The sequence below is a fragment of the Elaeis guineensis genome, chromosome 3 (genome assembly GCF_000442705.2).
Source record: "Elaeis guineensis isolate ETL-2024a chromosome 3, EG11, whole genome shotgun sequence".
In the NCBI taxonomy this organism is placed as follows: domain Eukaryota; kingdom Viridiplantae; phylum Streptophyta; class Magnoliopsida; order Arecales; family Arecaceae; genus Elaeis; species Elaeis guineensis.
The window spans coordinates 120,552,596-120,573,327 of record NC_025995.2 but is presented as its reverse complement, the minus strand read 5'-3'; the positions used below and the strand labels follow the sequence as shown (position 1 = coordinate 120,573,327).

The 20,732-nt window shown below is 48.1% G+C and overlaps 2 protein-coding genes across 2 annotated transcripts in view; both read left to right on the top strand.

Annotated features, from left to right (window-relative positions):
• Positions 1-140: 140 nt before the first annotated feature.
• Positions 141-19,495, top strand: LOC140856651 (DNA mismatch repair protein MSH5-like). Its single transcript, XM_073254689.1, has 7 exons — positions 141-269; positions 1,173-1,204; positions 16,023-16,117; positions 16,358-16,438; positions 16,517-16,586; positions 18,856-18,919; positions 19,251-19,495. Exons 1-7 carry the CDS (start codon positions 231-233, stop codon positions 19,374-19,376), a joined length of 507 nt encoding a protein of 168 aa, XP_073110790.1. The 5' UTR covers positions 141-230; the 3' UTR covers positions 19,377-19,495.
• Positions 19,496-19,515: 20 nt separating this feature from the next.
• The window catches only part of LOC140856650 (DNA mismatch repair protein MSH5-like), a 36,794-nt gene continuing 35,577 nt past the window's right edge, over positions 19,516-20,732 (top strand). The window contains 6 exon segments of the mRNA XM_073254686.1: positions 19,516-19,625; positions 19,700-19,727; positions 19,792-19,823; positions 19,917-19,974; positions 20,065-20,151; positions 20,614-20,670. Coding sequence (XP_073110787.1) covers positions 19,600-19,625; positions 19,700-19,727; positions 19,792-19,823; positions 19,917-19,974; positions 20,065-20,151; positions 20,614-20,670 — 288 coding nt within the window. The 5' untranslated portion in view covers positions 19,516-19,599.

The following is a 20,732-nucleotide window of genomic DNA, read 5'->3' as shown; positions in this document are numbered from 1 at the left end:
GGGCAATACTCCTTTCGCGCGCGCGACACGTGGTATTTCCATTTTTGGCAGCTTGCAAGTGACGCAACCAGAGAACGCACAGCCTTTGCCGCCTTCTTTAAATCTGGCACCCCCACCGCCACGCACGCCCTGCCCATTCAAATCCCCAAAGGCTCCACTTCCCGCTCCTTGCTTTCTTCTCCCTCTCTCGGAGCTGCGCGTGCGCTTCTCCGTTCTCTTGATCGAACGAAATGGAAGAGGAAGTCGGCGAAACGGAGGTTGAATCACAGGTGAGTGCCTCCAAACCCTCTTCAAAGGTTGATTTCAGATCGCGTTTCGCTGAAATATTTCTTCAAAGGTTGCCAGGACTCGTTCTTGATCGGATTTCCCATCAAATCTTCCTTGAATCGATTATGTGCCGTGATCATACGATCACTTGGAGAATCTAACTCTTTCTTTGTCTGTTTTAATTGGCCGTACTTCGAACCGATCTTCATTCGGCTTCTACCAAACCCTCTAATTTCTTGTTCGAATATCATGCCAAGATTTGGTTCTTGAACGTATTTCCCCTCAAATCTAATTTCTTGGTCGTACTTCCCTATGAATCTTGTTTCTTGGTCGTACTTCCATGTAAATCTTGTTTCTATCTCGTTTAACAACCTTAATCTCTGGTTGATTCTGGTTTAAAATTCTTGCAGAAGTAATTGATGGAAATATTTGGAAAAAAAAAACCCTGAACCCAAGGATTCAGGGGTTTTCAGATCTCAAGCGACGACGCACATTTCTATGATTTGAATTCTTCTGTTCTTGTTCACTTCTTTGTCCTTATAACTCTGCTACTCTTGAATACTGATTTATACGGTTGAACTGTTCGTACTAATCTCCTTGACGATCTAAAAGATCTTGATTTTACGTAGTCAGATGTATGCATTTGATCACTTTCTGTTGGTTCTGATCTCGATGACTGTATATAAGAACTTTGTGTTTTCTTGCTAGCAGAAAAAAAAAAGCAACTGAATTCTGTGCACGATTAAGCATAAACTTAACTTCGATTTCTATTTTGAGAGGCAAACTTGGGGAATCTTAGGGTTTCCAACTGCTTCTGCATATTTGTAATGCATCTTCTGAATGAATGTCACTACATTGTTTTTTTATATACATGCTGATTCTTTAAACTTCTGGTTTATTTGCAGGTATATATGGCATGCCTCATGCAAGGTCATCGGTAAGATTACAAGAATGAGAAATAACTATGATTTATGTTTAGAATCCATTTCATGAATTTTCATCTTATTGATTCCTATCAGTTCCTCCTAGTTTCCCTATGCTGATGTTAATTAAATAAATCCAGTGAAATCTTTCATATGATATTGTTTCATGGAATCTGTACCTTGTCTGTAAATTGTGACCAACTGCTTCACTCAAGAGAAACGGATGAGTTTTCTGTGAAACTAGATGCAAAACATTTATGTGTGTTGCGGCCAATCCCCTCATCGTCTGGTCGCTGGGAACGAGCGCCTGCAAAAAAGGAAGTCCACACTGACCGGAGGCGACTCCGGCGGGGACCCTCCGACGGTCAAGTCAGAGAGGTGACTGGGCAACAGTGAAATGAAGACAGAGAGCTCAATCGAGAGAGAGAGAGAGAAAGAGAGAGGGAGCAAGCCCATTTTTTCCCCAGAGCCCCTAGCACTGTAGCCTTCCCGATATATATAGTGGAGCGTAGTATGGCGCCGTCATTAATGGCGCAGACAATTGAGGAATTGTCAACTCACTGCAGACTGGCAGAGTCGCCGTGAAAGTGTCACATCGTCGTGGGACTGTCAAATCACTAGGGTTGACAATGCCCTAGGTGGGATAATGCCCTTAGGTGGCAGTGCCGCATGTTGCTGTCAGGGCTGACAGTCTCTGGCAGCTGTACGGCGATCGGAGGAGTCGGCCGACCCTAGGTCAGTGGCCAGCGGTGTGGCGTCGGGTGGAGATTCGGACCCCTCCGTCGGTCAGTCGGGCATGCCGCGAGAGCCGGGCATCGGACTCCCTGGTGCGGTCGGTCGGGAGAGCGGCGAAGGTCTGCCCGGTCGACATATCCTCAGTCGGTAGGGAGCCGTTAATCGGTCGGTCGGTCGGTCGGTCGGCCGGTCAGTCGGTCGGTCAGGAATGAGTCGGTCGGTCGGCCGGTCGGTCGGGTATGAGTCGGTGTGAGCGGGGTCGGTCGGTATTCCCCAACAGTTGCCCCCCTCCACTTCTGAGTCGGACGGCGCGCTGGCCGATACCTTCGTTTGGGCAGCAACGCCGGGCGAAAAGGAGTGGATTCATCATGTGCCACGTTCCGACCGTACCGGGGGCCGATATAATGTCAGACGTCTCATGAATGCCGAGCGGTTCGCTGGCGTCGGGTGTCCAGTCACTGTCAGGTATCACGTCGGCGTCAGACGGTCTGCAGGCGTCATGTCGGCCTCAGATGCTCTGCAGATGCCGGATGCCCCGCCGGCGTCAGACGTCCTGACACGTCGGCTCAGACGTCCTGCAGGTGTTGGGCGTCCCGCCGGTGTCAGACGTCTCGTCCCATCGGGAAGGGGAATCGCCGTTCCCGCCGTCCCTTCGGGGATACGAAACGTCCCGGCCCCCGCGCCACGTGGCGTGTGGCCATTGGGATGGGTTTGCCGGAGCAGATGGAGATGACGTGGCTTTATCTGAAGGTGGGTGCGCCGAACCGTCGGGCGGACGGACGGCCCGGATGACGCCACGCGGCAAAATCCAGAGAATCCTCGTTGGCCGTGCCTTCATCTCGACCGTCGGGGGACGCTATATATACGGGGTTGCGCTTATACAGTTTTTTACCCCCCTCTTTTCACTGTCGAGATTCTGCCTGCGTAAGTCCTCATTCCAGGTACTCTCCCCCGCTTTTCTTTTTCTTTGTAGTTCCTTCTTCTTCTTCTGAGGGCCATCGTCATCTTCACCGTCTCCTTCTTCTTCTTCTTCCCTGTCATTCGTGTGAGTCCATGGCTAGGACGTCTCCACGAGGTGGTCGGTCGGGAGAGCCGACTGACGACACTCGGTCGACCCCGAAGGTGGAGGTTTCTTCACTTTCGGGGCCGAACGTCGATCGGCTCCGAGAGCAATACTGCATCCCGGGGCAGTTTTGGCTGTTCGCCCCTGGTGCCGACGGTCGGGTCAATAGCCCGCCCGAGGGCCAGGTGGCCTTTTACTTGGAGGACCTCCGGGCCGGCCTTCGTTTCCCGGTTCCGGAGTTCGTCCGAAACATCCTTGGCTACTACGGGCTGTGCCCGGCACAACTCGCGCCGAACTCAGTTGGGCTGATAGTCAGCTTCGCACTTCTGTGTCGGCTTTTGCCGACCGAACCTCGGATCTCCCTCTTCCGAGTCTTCTTCATCCTTCGACCCCACCCTAAGGTCCGAGGGTGGTGGTACTTCGTTCCTCGGAAGGGGCTTTCCTTCATTACTGGTCTTCCGTCGTCCATCCACGGATGGAAGAACCAGTTCTTCTTTGCATCGTCTTCCGTTCCTTGGGGGTTCCCCGTCCGTTGGGGGAATCCCCGAACCGAGCCAAACGAGAACAGTCGGGTGGAGGCTGAAGATCGGGAGGACTTCCACCGGCTGAAGGACATCTCGGTGCCGAAGCAAAGTGAGCTTGTCACCGAGCAGGCCTTGTACGACGCCGGCCTTAGCCCGGTCCCCCGCCTAGGTAGGTTTTTCGTTTGCTTGCTCTTTTCCTCCTTTTCGTTTCTTTTTTACGATGCTGACCATCTGTCGTCCTTCTGCAGATATGCCGCCGAGATCCCGACTGAAGGCGGCCGACGTACGTCAGTACGCCGTCAGAAAGAGGCCGGCGCAAGGTGTCGGACCGTCGCGGCCTCCCAAGAGGCCCCATGCAGCTCCGCCGAGCGAACCGACTGTGTCGGGGTCGGAGCCTGTCATCGCACTGTCGGCACCGACAGTGCTCGTCGAAGTCCCGTCCGAGGGACCGTCGGGCGAGGACGCCGCCTCGCCCAGAAGAAGGGCAGCCGACCAGTCCATTGATGGTGCACCGGCTGCCCAGCCGACAGAGGAGGGTCGGGAGGAGGTGCACGAGCCCGAGCGACCCGCGCCAGTTGCTGCCGCACCGACGGTCGAGACTCGGTCGGGCTCGAGCCTGCTGTCCATTTCCGACGTCAGGGCCTGGGCGTCCGGACGAGGGAAGGCCCCCACGACGTCGGGTGACGGAGGGCGATCGATCGGCGGAGGGTCGACCGACTTCCTCATTCCCGAAGGCGCCTCGGGCCTGGCCGATCATGACTTGGCCAGGAAGCTGTGTCAGGCCCTCCTTCTTCCTGCCGACATTAAGGCGATGAAGAACCAGCGTGTCTCCGACATGCTATCTTCATTTTATCCGATGATGATCCGGGTAAGCTCCTCTTCCCCCTGCCTTTAACATAACTCTCGTAAGTTCGGTTCTTTAACGGTCGGTCTTTTTTCGTGCAGCTGGTCTTCAATATATCCGAGCTAGAGGTCGGATACCGAAAGTTCGGCGACATGCGCGCGGCCTGGAGAGACAAGGTCGCGGGCCTTGAAGCCGACAAGGTTATCCTGGTCGACCAGCTGCAACAATCGGTCGACCGGGAGGGCCGACTTGAGGGGGAGGTCACCCGACTCACGGAGGAGGTTTCCCGACTCAAGGGAGACTTGGCGACATCGGGGACGGAGCTGCAGTCGGCCAGGGATGACGCGAAGAAGAAGTCCCGAACCGTCCGTCGGCTCCGGCACGAGCGGGACGACGTAGCCAAAGAGCTGGAGGCCAACCGCGAGCAGCTCCGAGTGAGTCTCGAAAATCTTGCCAAGGCCGAAGAAGCCTTGTCCATCGCCCAGGCCGACGCGGACATCGCGAAGGCCGAAGCAGAGTCGGCGAAGGAGGCCTTGGGTCGGGCCATCGAAGACTTCCGCGACTCGGAAGAGTACCGGGAAGAGCTCCTGGAGAGCGGCTTCCTCTCGTACCGAGTCGGATACGAGGATGCTCGGGAAGCCGTCCGAGGCCTGTACCCAGAAATTGACCTCAGCAGCATAGTTCTGTCGGAATCGGAGGCCCCAGCTACGGAGGAAACGGCCGAACCAACATCGGAAGGCCTTCCCACCAGGGCGGAAGCCGAAGGAAGCGTAGAGCAGGCTACTGAGGATCAGGCGGCCCCGATAGCCGAAGCGAGCGCGGAACCGCCGACCGTCCCCCGCCGTTGCCCAATGGAGGAGGCCGACTCCGACGAGTAGTCGGTTTTTGTATTTCTTTTTTGCTTTTGCTCCGGCTTGTATTCGGGCTTCGGCCCAAACTTTGTAAAGCCTATTTTGATCCTTAATGAAATCAAAGTTCTTGGACTTAAACTTTTTTTCTTCCGCTTGTCTTCCTCTTTTCATGTGTTGTAGAAAGCATCCGAACACGTAGGTTGCCACCCCATTCAGATCGGTCGGGACGTCCGGCAATTCGTGCCGCCACGAAGGTAGAACAAGTCCCGACTTTGGATCGGCCTTCAAGGGTCGAGGTCGTAAGTCGGGTGTCCTTCCCCCGGCCGAGAGTCGGGCGCGTTCGTTGAGTCGGAAGCCGACCGACCGTCGGATAAAGGCTTGGCAGTCAGGTTTCTTCCGACGTGTTTAGCTGGATGTCGTCCGGCGCGCTTAGTCGGGGAAACGATGATAAGTCGGATCCTGATACCCTTGTGTCGGGTATTTATACTGCGCCTCATGATATACGGTGGTAAGCCGAATATCTTCCGGCCGGCCGTAGCTCGGTCGGTGAGCTATGGATGCGACTGTGGTCGCATCGTGTGATAGACGGTGGTAAGCCGAATATCCTTCGATCGGCCGTAGCTCGGTCGGCAAGTTGCGACGACGGTCGCATAGGCATTTCGCCTTTCCTTGATCGGGGCTCAATTGGTAAGTTAGCTGATAGTCTGGCCCGAAAGTTCGACCGTAGAAGGAGTGTCAACTCCCGTCGTCGTGGATGGCCCTCGTGAGCGCCCGATACGTCGCCGGCGGTCGGGCCGTCGGTTCCACGCGGATACCAAGTCCGAGTCGGGACGTCGGGACTCGGCCTTCTTGGTGAGCGCCGATCGTCAGTCGAAGAGTTGAAACTCCAAAATTTCAAACTGGATTTGCATTCCGAATGAACAAGTACAAAGTTCATTGGTGATACAACTTCAGGTTGTCGGCGTTCCATGTCCGGGGAATGGGTTTTCCTCCCAGAGTCTCCAGTCGATAGGCCCTCGGGCCATAGGTGTCTGCTACCGTGTAGGGCCCTTCCCAGTTCGGAGCCAGCTTCCCTTGGTCCAGGGGTTTCGAGACCTCTGCCTTTCTCAGGACTAAGTCACCAGGCCTGAAAAGCTTTGGTCTGACCCTGGCGTTGTAATACCGGGCTACCTTCTGTCGGTATGAAGCCATGCGAAGTTGGGCCTCGTTTCGCAATTCGGGGAGGAGGTCTAGGTCGGCCCTCCGACAATCAGAGTTGTCCGGCTCTCGATACCGCTCGACCCTGGTAAATGGCAGCCCAATCTCGAGTGGGATCATCGCCTCCGTCCCATAGGCCAAACCGAAAGGCGACTCCCCGGTCGGAACGCGGGGGGTCGTTCGGTAAGCCCACAGAACAGAGCCCAGCTCGTCGACCCAGAGGCCTTTGGCTTCGTTTAGTCGGGTTTTGAGCCCGTGTAGTATGGTCCGGTTGGTCACCTCGACTTCACCGTTGGACTGTGGGTGTCCAACTGAAGTCAGTCGGTGCGTGATGTGGAACCTTGCGCAGAAATCTCTGAAATCTTGGTTGTCGAACTGCTGTCCATTGTCGGTGATAATGGTATGCGGCAATCCGAATCTGAAGATGATGGATTCTTGGACAAAGTCTTCCATCTTTCGTTCGGTAATCTGCGCCAGGGGCTCGGCCTCCACCCACTTGGTGAAGTAGTCGATGGCGACAACTATGAACTTTCTTTGACCCGATGCTGGAGGGAAAGGACCGAGAATGTCGACCCCCCACTGAGCGAAGGGCCATGGAGCGACAATAGGAGCGATTTGGCTGGCCGGTTGGTGCTGCACGTTGGCGTACTTCTGACAAGGTTCGCACCTCCGGACCAACTCAGCCGCGTCCTTCCTCATGGTGGGCCAGTAGTAGCCCTGTCGCAGGACTTTGTAAGCCAGAGATTTGCCCCCCAAGTGACTCCCACAAATTCCTTCGTGCACTTCTCGGAGGGCGTAGTCTGCGTCGGTCGGTCCCAAGCACCTAAGCAAGGGAAGGGAGAACGACCTTTTATAGAGTCGGCCATCCATGATCACATATTGGGAGGCCAACCATCGGAGCCGCCTGGCCTCCGTGGGGTCTTCAGGACTGATTCCATCAGTCAGGAACCGAACAATCGGATCCATCCAGCTTGGTTCAGCTGTTAGTTGTAGTATCTCTTCGGCCTAGTCGATACTCGGCTGCTCGAGGTTCTCCACGAATGTCCGACCCAAAGAGTCGAAAACCCAAGTCGCTAGTCTAGAGAGTGCGTCGGTCCGGGCGTTCTCCGCCCTAGGGATGTGGGAAATTTCAAAATACCTGAGGCGCGTTACGAGGTCCTTTACTTTTTGGAGATATTTGGCCATGGCCGGATCTCGCACCTCGAATTCACCTTTGACCTGCCCCACGTCAGCTGAGAATCGAAGAATGCCCGGAGGTTGTCGACGCCCAGTTCCTTCGCCATCCTCAAGCCGGTGAGGAGTGCTTCGTACTCGGCTTGGTTATTGGAGGCTTTGAAGTCGAATCGGAGGGCGTACTCGGTGACTACCCCATCCGAGTTGGTGAGCAGGAACCCAGCCCCGCTCCCTTGAGCATTTGAAGCTCCGTCAATGTGCAGTACCCAGGTGGAGACCGGGTCTGGCTCGGAGACCGTATCTCGTCCCGGGTCCGCAGCTCCCGACCCTTGGTCGGTGGTCGGGCACTCGGCGATGAAGTCGGCCAGGACCTGAGCCTTTAAGGCGGGCCGCGGTCGGTACTGTATGTCGAACTCGCTGAGCTTCATCGCCCACTTCACCAGTCGTCCTGACGTGTCCGGTCGGCGCAATATCGCCCTCAGGGGCTGGTTGGTGAGAACCACTATGGCGTGAGCCTGGAAGTATGGGCGGAGTCGTTGTGCGGAGACGGTCAAGACGAAAATCATCTTTTCCATCTCCGAATATCGAGCTTCAGCGCCGCGGAGCACTTTGCTGGTGTAGTAGATAGGCTGATGGGTTCGGCTCTCGTTTTTTCGGACGAGCACTGAACTGACCGCCTCGGAAGAGGTGGCCAAATAGAGATACAAGATCTCCCCGACCTCCGGCTTCACAAGCAGCGGCGGGGAAGCCAAGTATTTCTTCAGATCTTCGAAGGCCTGTTGGCACTCATCCGATCAGGAAAAACCCTTCGCCTGCCGCAAAGTTTTGAAAAACGGGAGGCACCTTTCAGCTGATCGAGAAATGAACCGGCTGAGAGCAACGATCTTTCCGTTCAGCTGCTGGACCTCCCTCTTGGTGTTCGGATGACGCATGTCGATGATTGTCTTTATTTTCTCAGGGTTAGCCTCAATTCCCCGTTGTGAGACGAGGAACCCGAGGAACTTCCCCGATGTTACTCCCAAGGCGCACTTAGTCGGATTCAGCTTCATTCGATGTTGTCGCAGGGTGTGAAAAGCCTCTTCGAGGTCTCGGACATGATCTGCAGCCTGCGCACTTTTTACCAGCATGTCGTCGACATATACTTTCATATTGCGCCCGATCTGGTCTTTGAAGATCTTATTGACGAGTCGTTGGTAGGTGGCGCCGGCATTCTTCAGCCCGAAGGGCATTACGCGGTAGCAGTAGAGGCCCTTGGGGGTCACGAAGGCAGTGTGCTCCTCGTCTTCAGGCGCCATCCGAATCTGGTTGTATCCGGCGAAGGCGTTCATGAAGCTGAGCAGTCGAAATCCGGACGTCGCGTCTACCAGCTGGTCGATCTTCGGAAGTGGAAAGCTGTCCTTTGGGCAGGCCCGATTCAAGTCGGTGTAGTCTATACAAATCCTCCATTTCCCGCTGGCCTTCTTCACCATGACAACGTTTGCGAGCCAGTCGGGATAAGTGGTTTCTCTGATGAAGCCCGCCTCAAGTAGCTTGTTTACTTCTTCGTCGATGGCCTTCTGTCTTTCCGGGGCAAAAGACCTTTTCTTTTGTCTCACCGGCCTCATCGTTGGATCGATGTTGAGTCGGTACATCATTGTCTCTGAGGGGATGCCTGACATATCTGCTGCCGACCAAGCAAATACGTCGGCATTGGCTTTCAGCAGCTCCACCAACCGTCGTCGGTCTGGGTCGGGTAGTTGAGAACCGACCCATACCTTTCGGTCGGGATCCCCAGCCATCGGGATGGGGATGAGCTGGTCAGCCGGTTCACCCCGTTCTTCCTCCTCCCGTGGGTCTAGCTTGTCGATCGTCAGGGGGCCCTTCGACTCGTCGCTTTGAGCGGAGATCTGGAAGCATTGTCGAGCGAGCTGTTGATCTCCGCGCATCTCTCCGACTCCGTTTTTGGTCGGGAACCTAACCAAGAGGTGGTACGTCGAGACAATCGCCTTGAGGGCGTTTAGTCCGGGTCTTCCAAGTATGGCGTTGTAGGCCGAAGGCACCTGGACGACCGCAAAGGTCAAATGGACCATACTTTGTCGTGGTTCGGTTTCGACCGTCACGGGAAGGGTGACTTCTCCCTCCGTTGTGACTGCGTCCCCGACGAAGCCTATCAGGGGCGTAGAGACTCTCTTGAGTCGGTCGGTTGATAGTTGCATCCGGGAGAAGGTCGAGTAAAACAAAACGTTCGTCGAACTTCCATTATCTACAAAAAAATTTTTTACATCATAGTTTGCTATTGTTGCCGAGACAACAACAGCGTCGTCGTGAGGAGTTTGGATGCCCCGAACGTCCTCTTCCGTGAAGGTTATTGCGTCGTCCGGGCGTGGCCTCTTCGTCGGCTCCTTTCCAGCAGACGTCCCCGGGCCAAGTCATTTGAAAATCATATTGATGACCCCGGCCGTCGGCCGATTAGTCATTGCTTCCTCAGTCGGCTGGGGTCGTCGGTCGGCCACAGGTCGAGTCGGCGGGTTCCTCCGGAATTTATCGAGATACCCTCGGCGGATGAGAGCTTCGATCTCATCCTTAAGCTGGATGCATTGCTCGGTATTGTGGCCGTGGCCCCGGAGGAATCGGCAGTACTTCCGTCGGTCGAGGCCTTTTGCCTTCAGAGGCGGAGGCCGTCGTAGGTATTCTTCTCCCTCGATCTCCATCAGAATCTGCGCACGGGGGGCAGAGAGAGGAGTATAGGAGTCATACCTGGGGCGTGTCGACCTTGGAGGCTGCCGTCGGGGCGACTTCTGGCTTTGTCGCAGAGGCGAGAGCCGACCGTCGGTCGGGGGCCTGCTAGGTCCGTCGGGTTCCCGACCCTTTCTCCGCTTCTCCTTTGGGCTCTTGAATTCGGTCGAACGTCGGTCGGAGGCTCCTTCGTCCACGCGCATATACTTGTACGCGCGCTCCAACAATTCGGCATATGTACGGGGGAGGGTCTTGTCCAGGGAGTAGGTGAATCGGGACGCCCTCAGCCCCCGTTTCATGGCTGAGATAGCCATGTCTTCGTTGAGGTCCCGGACCTCAAGCGTGGTCGTATTGAATCGCGCCACGAAGTGTCGGAGCGTCTCATTTTCTCCCTGCTTGAGGGAGAAAAGGCTGTCCGACGTTCGCGGTGGCTTCCGGCTGGTGCTGAAGTGAGCCACGAAGGAGTGCTCGAGCTGCCCGAAGGAGTGGATACTTCCCGATCGAAGATCGGAGTACCAGGCCCTGGCAGCTTTGCGGAGTGTGGCGGGGAAGCCGATGCAAAAGAGAGCGTCGGTTGCCCCCTGAATCGTCATGAGAGCTTTATAGCTCTTCAGGTAGTCGATTGGGTCAGTGGAGCCGTCGTATGGCTCCACGTGCGACATCTTGAACCGACTGGGAATCGGTTCATCGAGGATAAGTCGGGAAAGAGGTTGGGCAGTCTGAAAGTCGACGTCGTTCGAAGACTTCTGCCCGTCCACCTGCAACTGTGCAAGCCGGCGGTCGATTTTCTCGAACCTGCGTTCGTAGTCGCCTGTCCGCCGGTGCTGGGAGACCCCGGGAGTGGAGTCTCCGGAAGATTCCGAGAGGGAGGCGGACGGCGTTCGTGGTCGCTTCTCCTTCCTCGCTCGCTCCAGCTGGGAGGGAGAGAGCTGCTGGGACTGACGAACATCGCGCCGTGGCCGCCCCTCCTCTCCGTGAGAGCGCTGTGGCAGGCGCTCGCGCGGAGACGACAGAGATCGATGCGGGCGTCGGTGGCTGCTCCTGGAGGGCATCGGACGTGCCGTCGGTTGTTGCTGGAGGCTCTTGACCGCGTCTGTCAGCACGGTCATCTGCCGTACGATTGCTGCGATCTGCGTCTCCATGGTCACCGCGGGGTGCGGAGAGCCGGGTTCCGCCGCGGAGGGTGGCGGAGAGGCCTCTTCCCGGCGGGAAGAGCGCCTCGCCGACCCTGTGACTCTCGATCATTGGGCTCTTGTCTTCGTCATTAGTATCTACTGCTTGAGAATGCCTGACCGCCCCTTCCTGGCGCGCCAATCTGTTGCGGCCAATCCCCTCGTCGCCTGGTCGCCGGGAACGAGCGCCTGCAAAAAAGGAAGTCCACACTGACCGGAGGCGGCTCCGACGGGGACCCTCCGACGGTCAAGTCAGAGAGGTGACTGGGCAACAGTGAAATGAAGACAGAGAGCTCAATCGAGAGAGAGAGAGAGAAAGAGAGAGGGAGCAAGCCCGTTTTTTCCCCAGAGCCCCTAGCACTGTAGCCTTCCCGATATATATAGTGGAGCGCAGTATGGCGCCGTCATTAATGGCGCAGACAATTGAGGAATTGTCAACTCACTGCAGACTGGCAGAGTCGCCGTGAAAGTGTCACATCGTCGTAGGGCTATCAAATCACTAGGGTTGACAATGCCCTAGGTGGGATAATGCCCTTAGGTGGCAGTGCCGCATGTTGCTGTCAGGGCTGACAGTTTCTGGCAGCTGTACGGCGATCGGAGGAGTCGGCCGACCCTAGGTCGGTGGCCAGCGGTGTGGCGTCGGGTGGAGATTCGGACCCCTCCGTCGGTCAGTCGGGCATGCCGCGAGAGCCGGGCATCGGACTCCCTGGTGCGGTCGGTCGGGAGAGCGGCGAAGGTCTACCCGGCCGACATATCCTCAGTCGGTAGGGAGCCGTTAATCGGTTGGTCGGTCGGTCGGTCGGTCGGTCGGCCGGTCGGTCGGGAATGAGTCGGTCGGTCGGCCGGTCGGTCGGGTATGAGTCGGTGTGAGCGGGGTCGGTCGGTATTCCCCAACAATGTGCATGTCTTATATCTTGCTTCTTTCTTTGTCAAGAGGTATGTGCATATTTCATCAAGAAAATTGGTTCAATAATATTCCTAATATTTAAAAGAACCTAGAAGGCTATAATTTTAGATTATTTTGGATACATAAAGTTGTACGAAGAGGGTTGTGTCTGGTCACGCTGTTTCAAGTTTAAAGAATGTTTTTTTGTGCATGTTAGAATTCACATCTTTGGGATCTAGAGCAAGCAAGGAAGAATAGTAAATTATAAGGTAAGACTTTGAGGAAGAGAGATCAAAAGGCGACATAATTGAGGCGAGGCTGTATTAGATGGTTCCTTCACTTAGGGCCTATTGGATATTTCGGGTCTTAAGGATGATATACATTCATATGGATATTATGCCATCATGTAAAATCTCTTTCCAAGGTAAATTAATAGTTAAAAAGTGTCCATTTATTGTACATAAGTAACATTCTAAAGTCAGCTTTAAGCCTTTCAACATCTCATTTTTAACTTTATTTGTCACTTTTTCTTTTGTAATTAAATTCCTTTCTTTTGCATATCTGTTGTTTGGAGAAGTTCTCAACTTCTTATGTAGTCCTTTTATTGAGTGCTATCTTTGTTTTGCTAATAAAATAGTTGCGCTGCCTCTCTTTCCAATTTTATATACTATTTTTTCACTCAAAATAATACTTATTTTTTTCTAGAAGACTTAATCTTTATCTTTCTTTTGCAATAAAAAATTACTTTGCTTTAATTTTTCTCCATGATGATCTTGATCAAACCATGAACTCGTGTTTATTTGGTAGGCTTGGTTTAAAAATAGCTTTTACCATTGCATTTTTTTTTGTTTTGAGGAAAAATGGGGCAAGGCTTGATGGTTACAGTTGTGGTGTTGTCTTCTTAATGGATAGTTTAGGGTCCACATGTTGACGGCATCACTTAGAGGGATATTGGGTTGTTGTGGGCTGGGTCAACTTGGGACAGTAACATATGTGACATATACCTGCGTACAGGTTGATGCCAATGACTTGAGCCATCAGTTGACTTGTAACCTATTTAGTTCCCCATGGCCCAATAGCAGTCCTGCTTGACCCAACACTCCTGGTCACCTACCCAACTTGCCTAACTTAATCCTAAGGACTTGCCGACTTAATTTCTAACTGAACTGAACTGAACTAATATTAAAGAAACTATTCAGTTGTGAAAACCTTACCCAATGTCATGTCCTGCGTGGTCCAACCTAGCCCACCAAATCTAGGCACATCTTTGCGGATGATCGAGTTTCCAGGTTGGACTAGTTTTAGCATGCTTAACCATTAATGTGATGCATTATATTTTTGAAAACAAAAGAATAAAAGCTTTATAAGATTGGATCAAACATGACAGTTTGATGGTATTTAAGTTTAGCACCTAACTCTACAATAAGATTTACAACAGAATGCATGATAGCAAGCCATAGAACATGATGTGCATAAAGGACAGATTGAAATAATTAATAAAAATTGCTCAACTTGTTAAATTAATGTTGTAAAGTGAGTTCTGAGTGAAGAGAGCACATTAATGGTGGCTGCCTGCACCTTGCCTGAATAACAACATGCCCATGCTCAAGATGCCTGTAAATTTCTAGTAGAGGTAGACACTACTGTAGGACTACCAAGGCTAGACATTGTCATATAGACTTCAAGTAGACCATTGCGAGCAGACTTAGACCAAAAAAGCTACTAGAAAGATGGAAATCATCCTTGCTACAAGGGCACACTACTAGATTTAGTCAATATCACGCTTTTTAAGTAAATATCCTTGCTACAAGGGCACAATACTAGATTTAGTCAATATCATGCTTTTTAAGTAAAATGAGATGCTTCTGGAGAGCTCTAAAAAATTTGATTGGGCAATAGAAGTAGGTTTTAACTTTCTGCATCTATACCTGGCTGATCGGGACCTCTCTCAAAGTTGCCTTTCCTTCAGAATTCAGCTGTTGAGCATCTTCATGGTAGGATGGGGCACAGGGTGGGTATGGATGACTAAGGAAAGGAAGATGAGGATATTAGGTTATATCCCTAAGCAACCATACTGGTGATTGATTTTCCTCATTGGAATGCTAAGGTTGTAAGTGTTATGGCGTATCAAAATCACAATCTGACTAAGAAGGGTAATGGTAGAGAAGATTTATTAAAGAGTAGCATGAGGACAATCAAGAGAAGCACTGAACTGGTGGAAAACACGGAGGATTCTCTTGAAAGTAGCAAGAGGTTCCTTATAAGGAGAATGTACTAGAGTGTCATTAGAAGGAATGTGCGGAGGAGGAAGTTGTTGTGGACTCCTGGTGTCGATAGGAAAGTGATAGGGAATGACTTTGAAGGAAGAAGAGGCAGTTATTGCCCTTGGAGTGGTGAGATATAGAAAAAACTTATTTTAAAATTTTGAAAGGGTAACAAGGACTGCACTAGGAAAGGTAATATTTCTCAATACTCTCCGACTAGTATGATTGTACTGTTGATAATTCATATGTTCATAATTACAGTCAAGGAGGACAAGTTTGGCATCATAACAATAAATATTAGTATGTTTGCTTGGTGGAAGAGACATCCACTTTATCTAAAAGTATGGAAAACTGTACCGCCCCATATCGCCTGTACCATACCGGTACGCCATCTCGGAGTGTACTCACATTACCGTATCATACCGAACCGCGTACCAACATTAAGCAGAATTTTACCAGTACGGGGTCCAGTACGGAGACGGCAAACCTTGTCTAAAAGTGTGAAGAAACCTATAGGTAAGAGCAAAGTAAACACATGAATAGAACTTTCGATCAATAAGAATCAAATAGGTGGTGTGGTTGATAAGATAGGTAAGGCTTAGAGCAGCCTCACAATTGATGCAATATTGAAGCAATTCTGAATAACATGCAAGCAGTCTCAAGAAGGTGATAAATGATAATGCCTTTTAGTGACACATTTTGGCTCAATTATTGAGATGGTATAACCACCCAAGAAGGACTCCATAGGAGAAGCTTATGTCACAAACCTTAGACACACAATACCACTAACATATTTAATGATTGGTGTTGCCCATATTCGGTTGGGAGTTGGGACCATAGCAATTAACTCTTAATGGATAAGACAGATAAACATTAAGACTTAAGAGTATAACATGAAGCCAAGTGCATCATGAATAACCATCAAAAGATCTCATAGTTGGGGCAACCACCAGCTGAAGGCTAAAGAGCTGGTTTAAAATATTTGAGTGCATGTGAGCAAGATTTCACAAAGAGAAAAGAGGACTGCAAGCACTTATTGTTACCAGCAGTCTTGATGGTCAACAAAGAGGAAAGAATCCCATCACCTCTCGTAGTCTGTGAAAAGTAATGATGTTTATTTTAGCTTTCTTGCATCTCTTTGATAAATCTCTTATGCCTCATAAGCAAGGTTCTTTGTATTGGTGTGATTGCCTATTACTGGGTGTATTATACCATATCGGTAGTGAACTAAGACTCAGTACAAGGGTGTACCAAGTCTCGGTATGCTTAACTGACTCCAGTATCAGGCATACCAACACTATATCTGCATGGTATCGGTATGGGGCTTGATACCAAGATTGCAAACCTTGCTCATAAGGCTTTAATCATTGTCTGCAGTTTTAGATGACGTATGTTATTGTGTCTCCAGTGTAGGTATAGCATACTACGACTCAAGTGTTCGACAACTTTTTGTCACAGAAGTTTGGGAGGATGGAAATGGGGAGTTTCCTCTAATTGATCTTGGTACGTGATTTAGAGAAAGATATTGTAACCACAAAAAATACTATCATTGATATTCTTTTTTTTTTCCCCATTTTTTTTTCTAAAGTTTGGTTTTTGTCCTTGATCTTTTGGCTCTTCAATGCAGTATCTGTTCTATAGCAAATTAGTTTTGAACTTTTGATAGCCAACACATTGTCAAACAGGAGCATGCCATTAGTATTTTTCCAGCTGACAGTTTCTTCTGCTTGGTTAATGAATCAGTGAAGTACCAAGCAAAACCTGTGGTTATATATGCTAGCACTAAGACTGAGGAAGCACTGTTGTCTGCTTTACAACGAAATGGTTTGCACTGTAAAGCCTTAGGTAAATAGAGAATTTGGTTTCTCCCCCCTCTTGGGCTAACTTTGCTAAGTCAAACAGATGAAAGTGAAGCCAGTGTAGTGAAGCTTATACGAAGTTCAGTATTCAGCTATGAACAAGCTTGGCACAGGTATGCAGCTGTCTGAACATTTCTCAGCAAACAGAATCGTTTTTAACTTCCATCTTTATTAATTTACATCTAAAATCCATGGTATATATGCTTCAATGAATGGTTTTCTGGAACATCGAGAGTTTTTTTTTTTTTTTTTTTTTGTACTTCTGTTTCTGGAGTGGAGAATTGAGAAAACTTGGAAAAATAAATAAAATTTTACTTTAATATGCTACATATCATCCAGTAGCTTAGCTATTTGCTGGAGCTGGAAATGCAGTTTATTAGTGCTGGACAAGAAGCCTTTTCAGTTGTGGTATTCTGTTCAAAGAAAATGTTGCTAAATTAAGATAATCATGAGATAAAAGGCCAGATATGTCCTTCTTTGTGCCTATTGCATGTCACCGCACAAGTGATTTGTTCTTTTATTCTACTGAGGGAACATATGCATCTCCCCCAATAGTTAGTTCAGTGGTCTTGGAACTTTGTGTAGATGTCATCATTATTCTAATTATTTGATCACAACTATAGCTACAACCTTCAAGCCCGATCTCAAATTTTTGTTGGAGATGGTCATCATTTTACCAATCATTGTTTAATCCACCTCTTTGGTTACTTCGTAGAGTTATGAGTTTAATTCCATGATAGTTAAAGGCTTAAAGCAGTTTGTCCATATTCTTTATTCTTATAAGTGGATACTGTTATCTTTCACTTAGTTTTTACAATCTTGTTGAAAAAGCAAGTAAGCCAAGTTAGCCAACATCCCATGACTCTCCTGTTGCAGTCAGTATTTCATCTCGATCTACTTCATTTTTATAAATATTACCGAAAGAAATTTGACAACTCCCTAATTGTTCCTCTTCTATTTATTGTTTTCTAAAATAACCTTCCCATCATTCTTTAAAATCTTTATCTTTATTAAATCCTATTTTCAACGCTCCTGTTTCATCTAACTCAAGCAATATCGTTATGTTTCCTATCTCTTATTTTAGCTGTTATATAAATTTCATTCTCACCTTCCTCTAAGCTTAGCCTATCCTATAAACTGTCATAAGCAACATATTTAGCATTACTTGCTGACCTTTTTTGCATCTTTCCTTGCCATATGGTATCTGTCAAATCCTCGATATCTTTTGCCCTTGGTTGTTAGTTGAAGGCTGAAGCAAATCCTCTTTACCTTATTTGCCTCATGTACCTCATTACTCCACCACCACCTTTTTTGTTGTATATCTTTTGCTTAGTTGACTTGAGTATGCTGACTTGCTTAATGTTGTTCATGATAACTATGCGACTAGCTGCGTGTTGGGAACTTCGGATCTTCTTCTCTACTTGTTATACAAATGCGTTGTAAATTCAACAAGTGGAAGCAAATAAATAATATAAAATAACCTATGATTATGTACTTTTATCTTTTTGGAAAAAAGTTTAATCAGTAAAAGTATCATTTTGGGAACCTATGGCTGTGCATTATAAATTAGGAGTCAAAAAGATATAAGTAATGATGCAATAACTTGAAGGAGAGACAATGCCCATTCCTCTTGACCAAGAACAAAAGCATTGCTACATGCTTCTTGACATTATGGATCCAATCTTCTCTAGCAAGACTCACAAGTTGACATTACAGGATTTACATGGAGTTAGTGCTGTAAGATGACAAGTACTGGAAGGTGACTCATATGAGCCCTTAGATAAATTCTTCTTTTATTTCGGCCTGGAAATTTTGAAAACAGAATGGCACATAAAACTTCCCAGGCATCTTTACTAGACTTGATTTGTCCTTTGGAAGTATTAGTCAAAATCTATAAGCAGTTCTACAAAAGTATGGACAAAATGGTTGGTTTGGCTGAATTCTTATGCTGGACTGGTTGTGGACTGTTTCCTGATGTCATTGACTGAGATTGGGCGCTATTTATGTATGATTGTTGGCTATAATCGAGTTTCATTAAATTTATTTGTGTTTACCCTAGATTAAGATTTATTTATTATGATGGTGCCTTTACATTAAACCTTGTTGCATGAATTGTTGATTCACGCTTTCCATGTTTTGTTGGTTATGTGAAACTCTAGACCTTGTTGATTTAGCTTGGTAAGCAATTAAGGTGCATTTAGTTTGCTTAGCAACACTAAAATGAATATAGATACATCTATTTATTAGGTTCTTGCCCTAGATTTTATGTGAAGCACTCATCTATTACATGCCTTTGAGGTTCATCTTTGGTTTTTCTTGACTTCTGTCTATAATTGTTGACACAGTTTTTTTTTTTTCCTTTTTTGGTTTTCTGAACTGCAGACTGATATATCTAAGAGTTGCAGGGATGGATGATGGGCTGAGTGTCAAAGAGAGAATTTGCTTTGTAAGCATTGAAGAATGATCGTCATGTTTCAGTCCTAACATATATGCCAATGAGTAGTGGCTCTTCCTATCTGTACAATTCATTACCTCATCAATTTACTCCAAGCCATGTGGAGGCATTACAAAAATCTATATAGCACAAGTTTTTTTCTTGGATGCTGAAATTTGTTTCAAACTGAAGGATGATCCTGTTGCTTTATTACCAGCTTCTGCTAACAACACCTCTACAACACTTTTAGCAGAAATTGCTGTTTCGTTCTTGTCAGTGTTGCTACATGATCCTCCTTTTTGACGTAGATATTTCTTGACTACCACCAGCTCTTTACCTGCAGCTTAATTCCATGATGGATCTTGGAAGTGATCTCCAGGTTCGTGCTGCTGGAGGTCTTCTTGCTATACTAGAGAATGAGAGGCTTGTAGATACCTTTGACAAAAGGAATATGGCAACTCATCGATAACAATAGATTGCGTGACTCAAATCCCATTTTATCCTTTTGTAACTTGTAATGTTTGTATATCATTTTATCCTCTTTCCGTATGATGAGGTCGCAATAAATTCCCCAATGGAAATCTGCACTGTTATGTATTTCTTACATCCAGTCACAGAGACAAGTTTCTTAAACTGATGCTGCTGCTTATGAGGCGCTGCAGATATTTCAAGTTGACAAACATCCAAGTCATATGGGAATTGGGCGAGCAAAGGAAGGGTACACTTTCAACTTACTTTGGTGCATATTCAGTGGACTTCTGTTTGTTATTTAAGCTACAGCTCAAACTGCAGGTTCTCAGTTTTTGGAATGTTTAATCAGGTATGAGAAGTTCATCACCTTATTAGTTTACAGTACTTTGTATTGATCATGTTTTATCATTTAGTGTGTCACACCAATGGGAAGGCGCCTTTTGAGGTTAGTTCATTAAGCCTATGGTCATATTGTTGTTATTGTAATCATAACAAAAAGGGCAGTTGTTTTTTTTTTTTTTTTTTTTTTTTTTACCAGGATGTGGTTCTTGCGGCCAATACTTGATCCTGACATTTTAAATAGTCGCCTAAACACAGTATCCTTTTTCCATCATGTTTGTTATTTATGTCAATTTTCTTGACTAAGTTTAGAATATGTGAGAGATGTATTTCTTTGAGAGGCCAAGATATCATTCTTTCTTTGCTGTGAAGAAGTTATGTCAGCCTTACGTGAAACATTAAAGTCTGTAAGAGATGTTCCCCACTTGCTCAAGGTGTGATATTTTTGACCACATCTCACTGTTTGTTTTCTCTTTTGCTCAAAATTCATGATTGATTTTATTCCCTAGCTTTTTCTCTTGCTTTCTTTGGTAATATTTCTAGGTTTACTTCTGTGTATAAGTTTCTAGCTGCCTAAAGTAATTTTTCTAACAAAAATGCTATTACTATACCGTGCATCTTTGGTCATCTGATTCTCTTAACATTCAACTTGGACCTGCTTGAGTTTTTGTTGCTTGTGTTCAATCATACACCATTTGCTTTCTGCCTAATAAATTTAATCCTTATGATCTAATTCTTATCTTACATTTTCTTCCAGGTAACAGTCTGTTGAGGCAACTAGCTACTATGATTATACTTTTGAACAGTCAGTTAATTCATGAAATTTTAGTCTGCTGATACTCAATCATAGTATAATTTTTAAAATGTGAGAAAATTATTTTCACTTCTCCCTGAAGAAATTCAACTCTCCAAGCTCCTTGTGCACAAGCAATGATTGGAATGCATTTTTGGAGGTAAACTTTTAATCTTTAAATTATCTTACTGGATATTCGAAAAATATTAGTTCTGATTCTTG

Bases quoted from the DNA above. Each gene is read 5' to 3' on its own strand.
- LOC140856651 (XM_073254689.1), top strand. From the start codon at position 231: ATGGAAGAGGAAGTCGGCGAAACGGAGGTTGAATCACAG. The intron at 270-1,172 runs GTGAGTGCCTCC...GTTTATTTGCAG, and splicing joins AAACGGAGGTTGAATCACAG to GTATATATGGCATGCCTCAT. The intron at 16,587-18,855 runs GTATGCAGCTGT...TCTGAACTGCAG, and splicing joins TATGAACAAGCTTGGCACAG to ACTGATATATCTAAGAGTTG.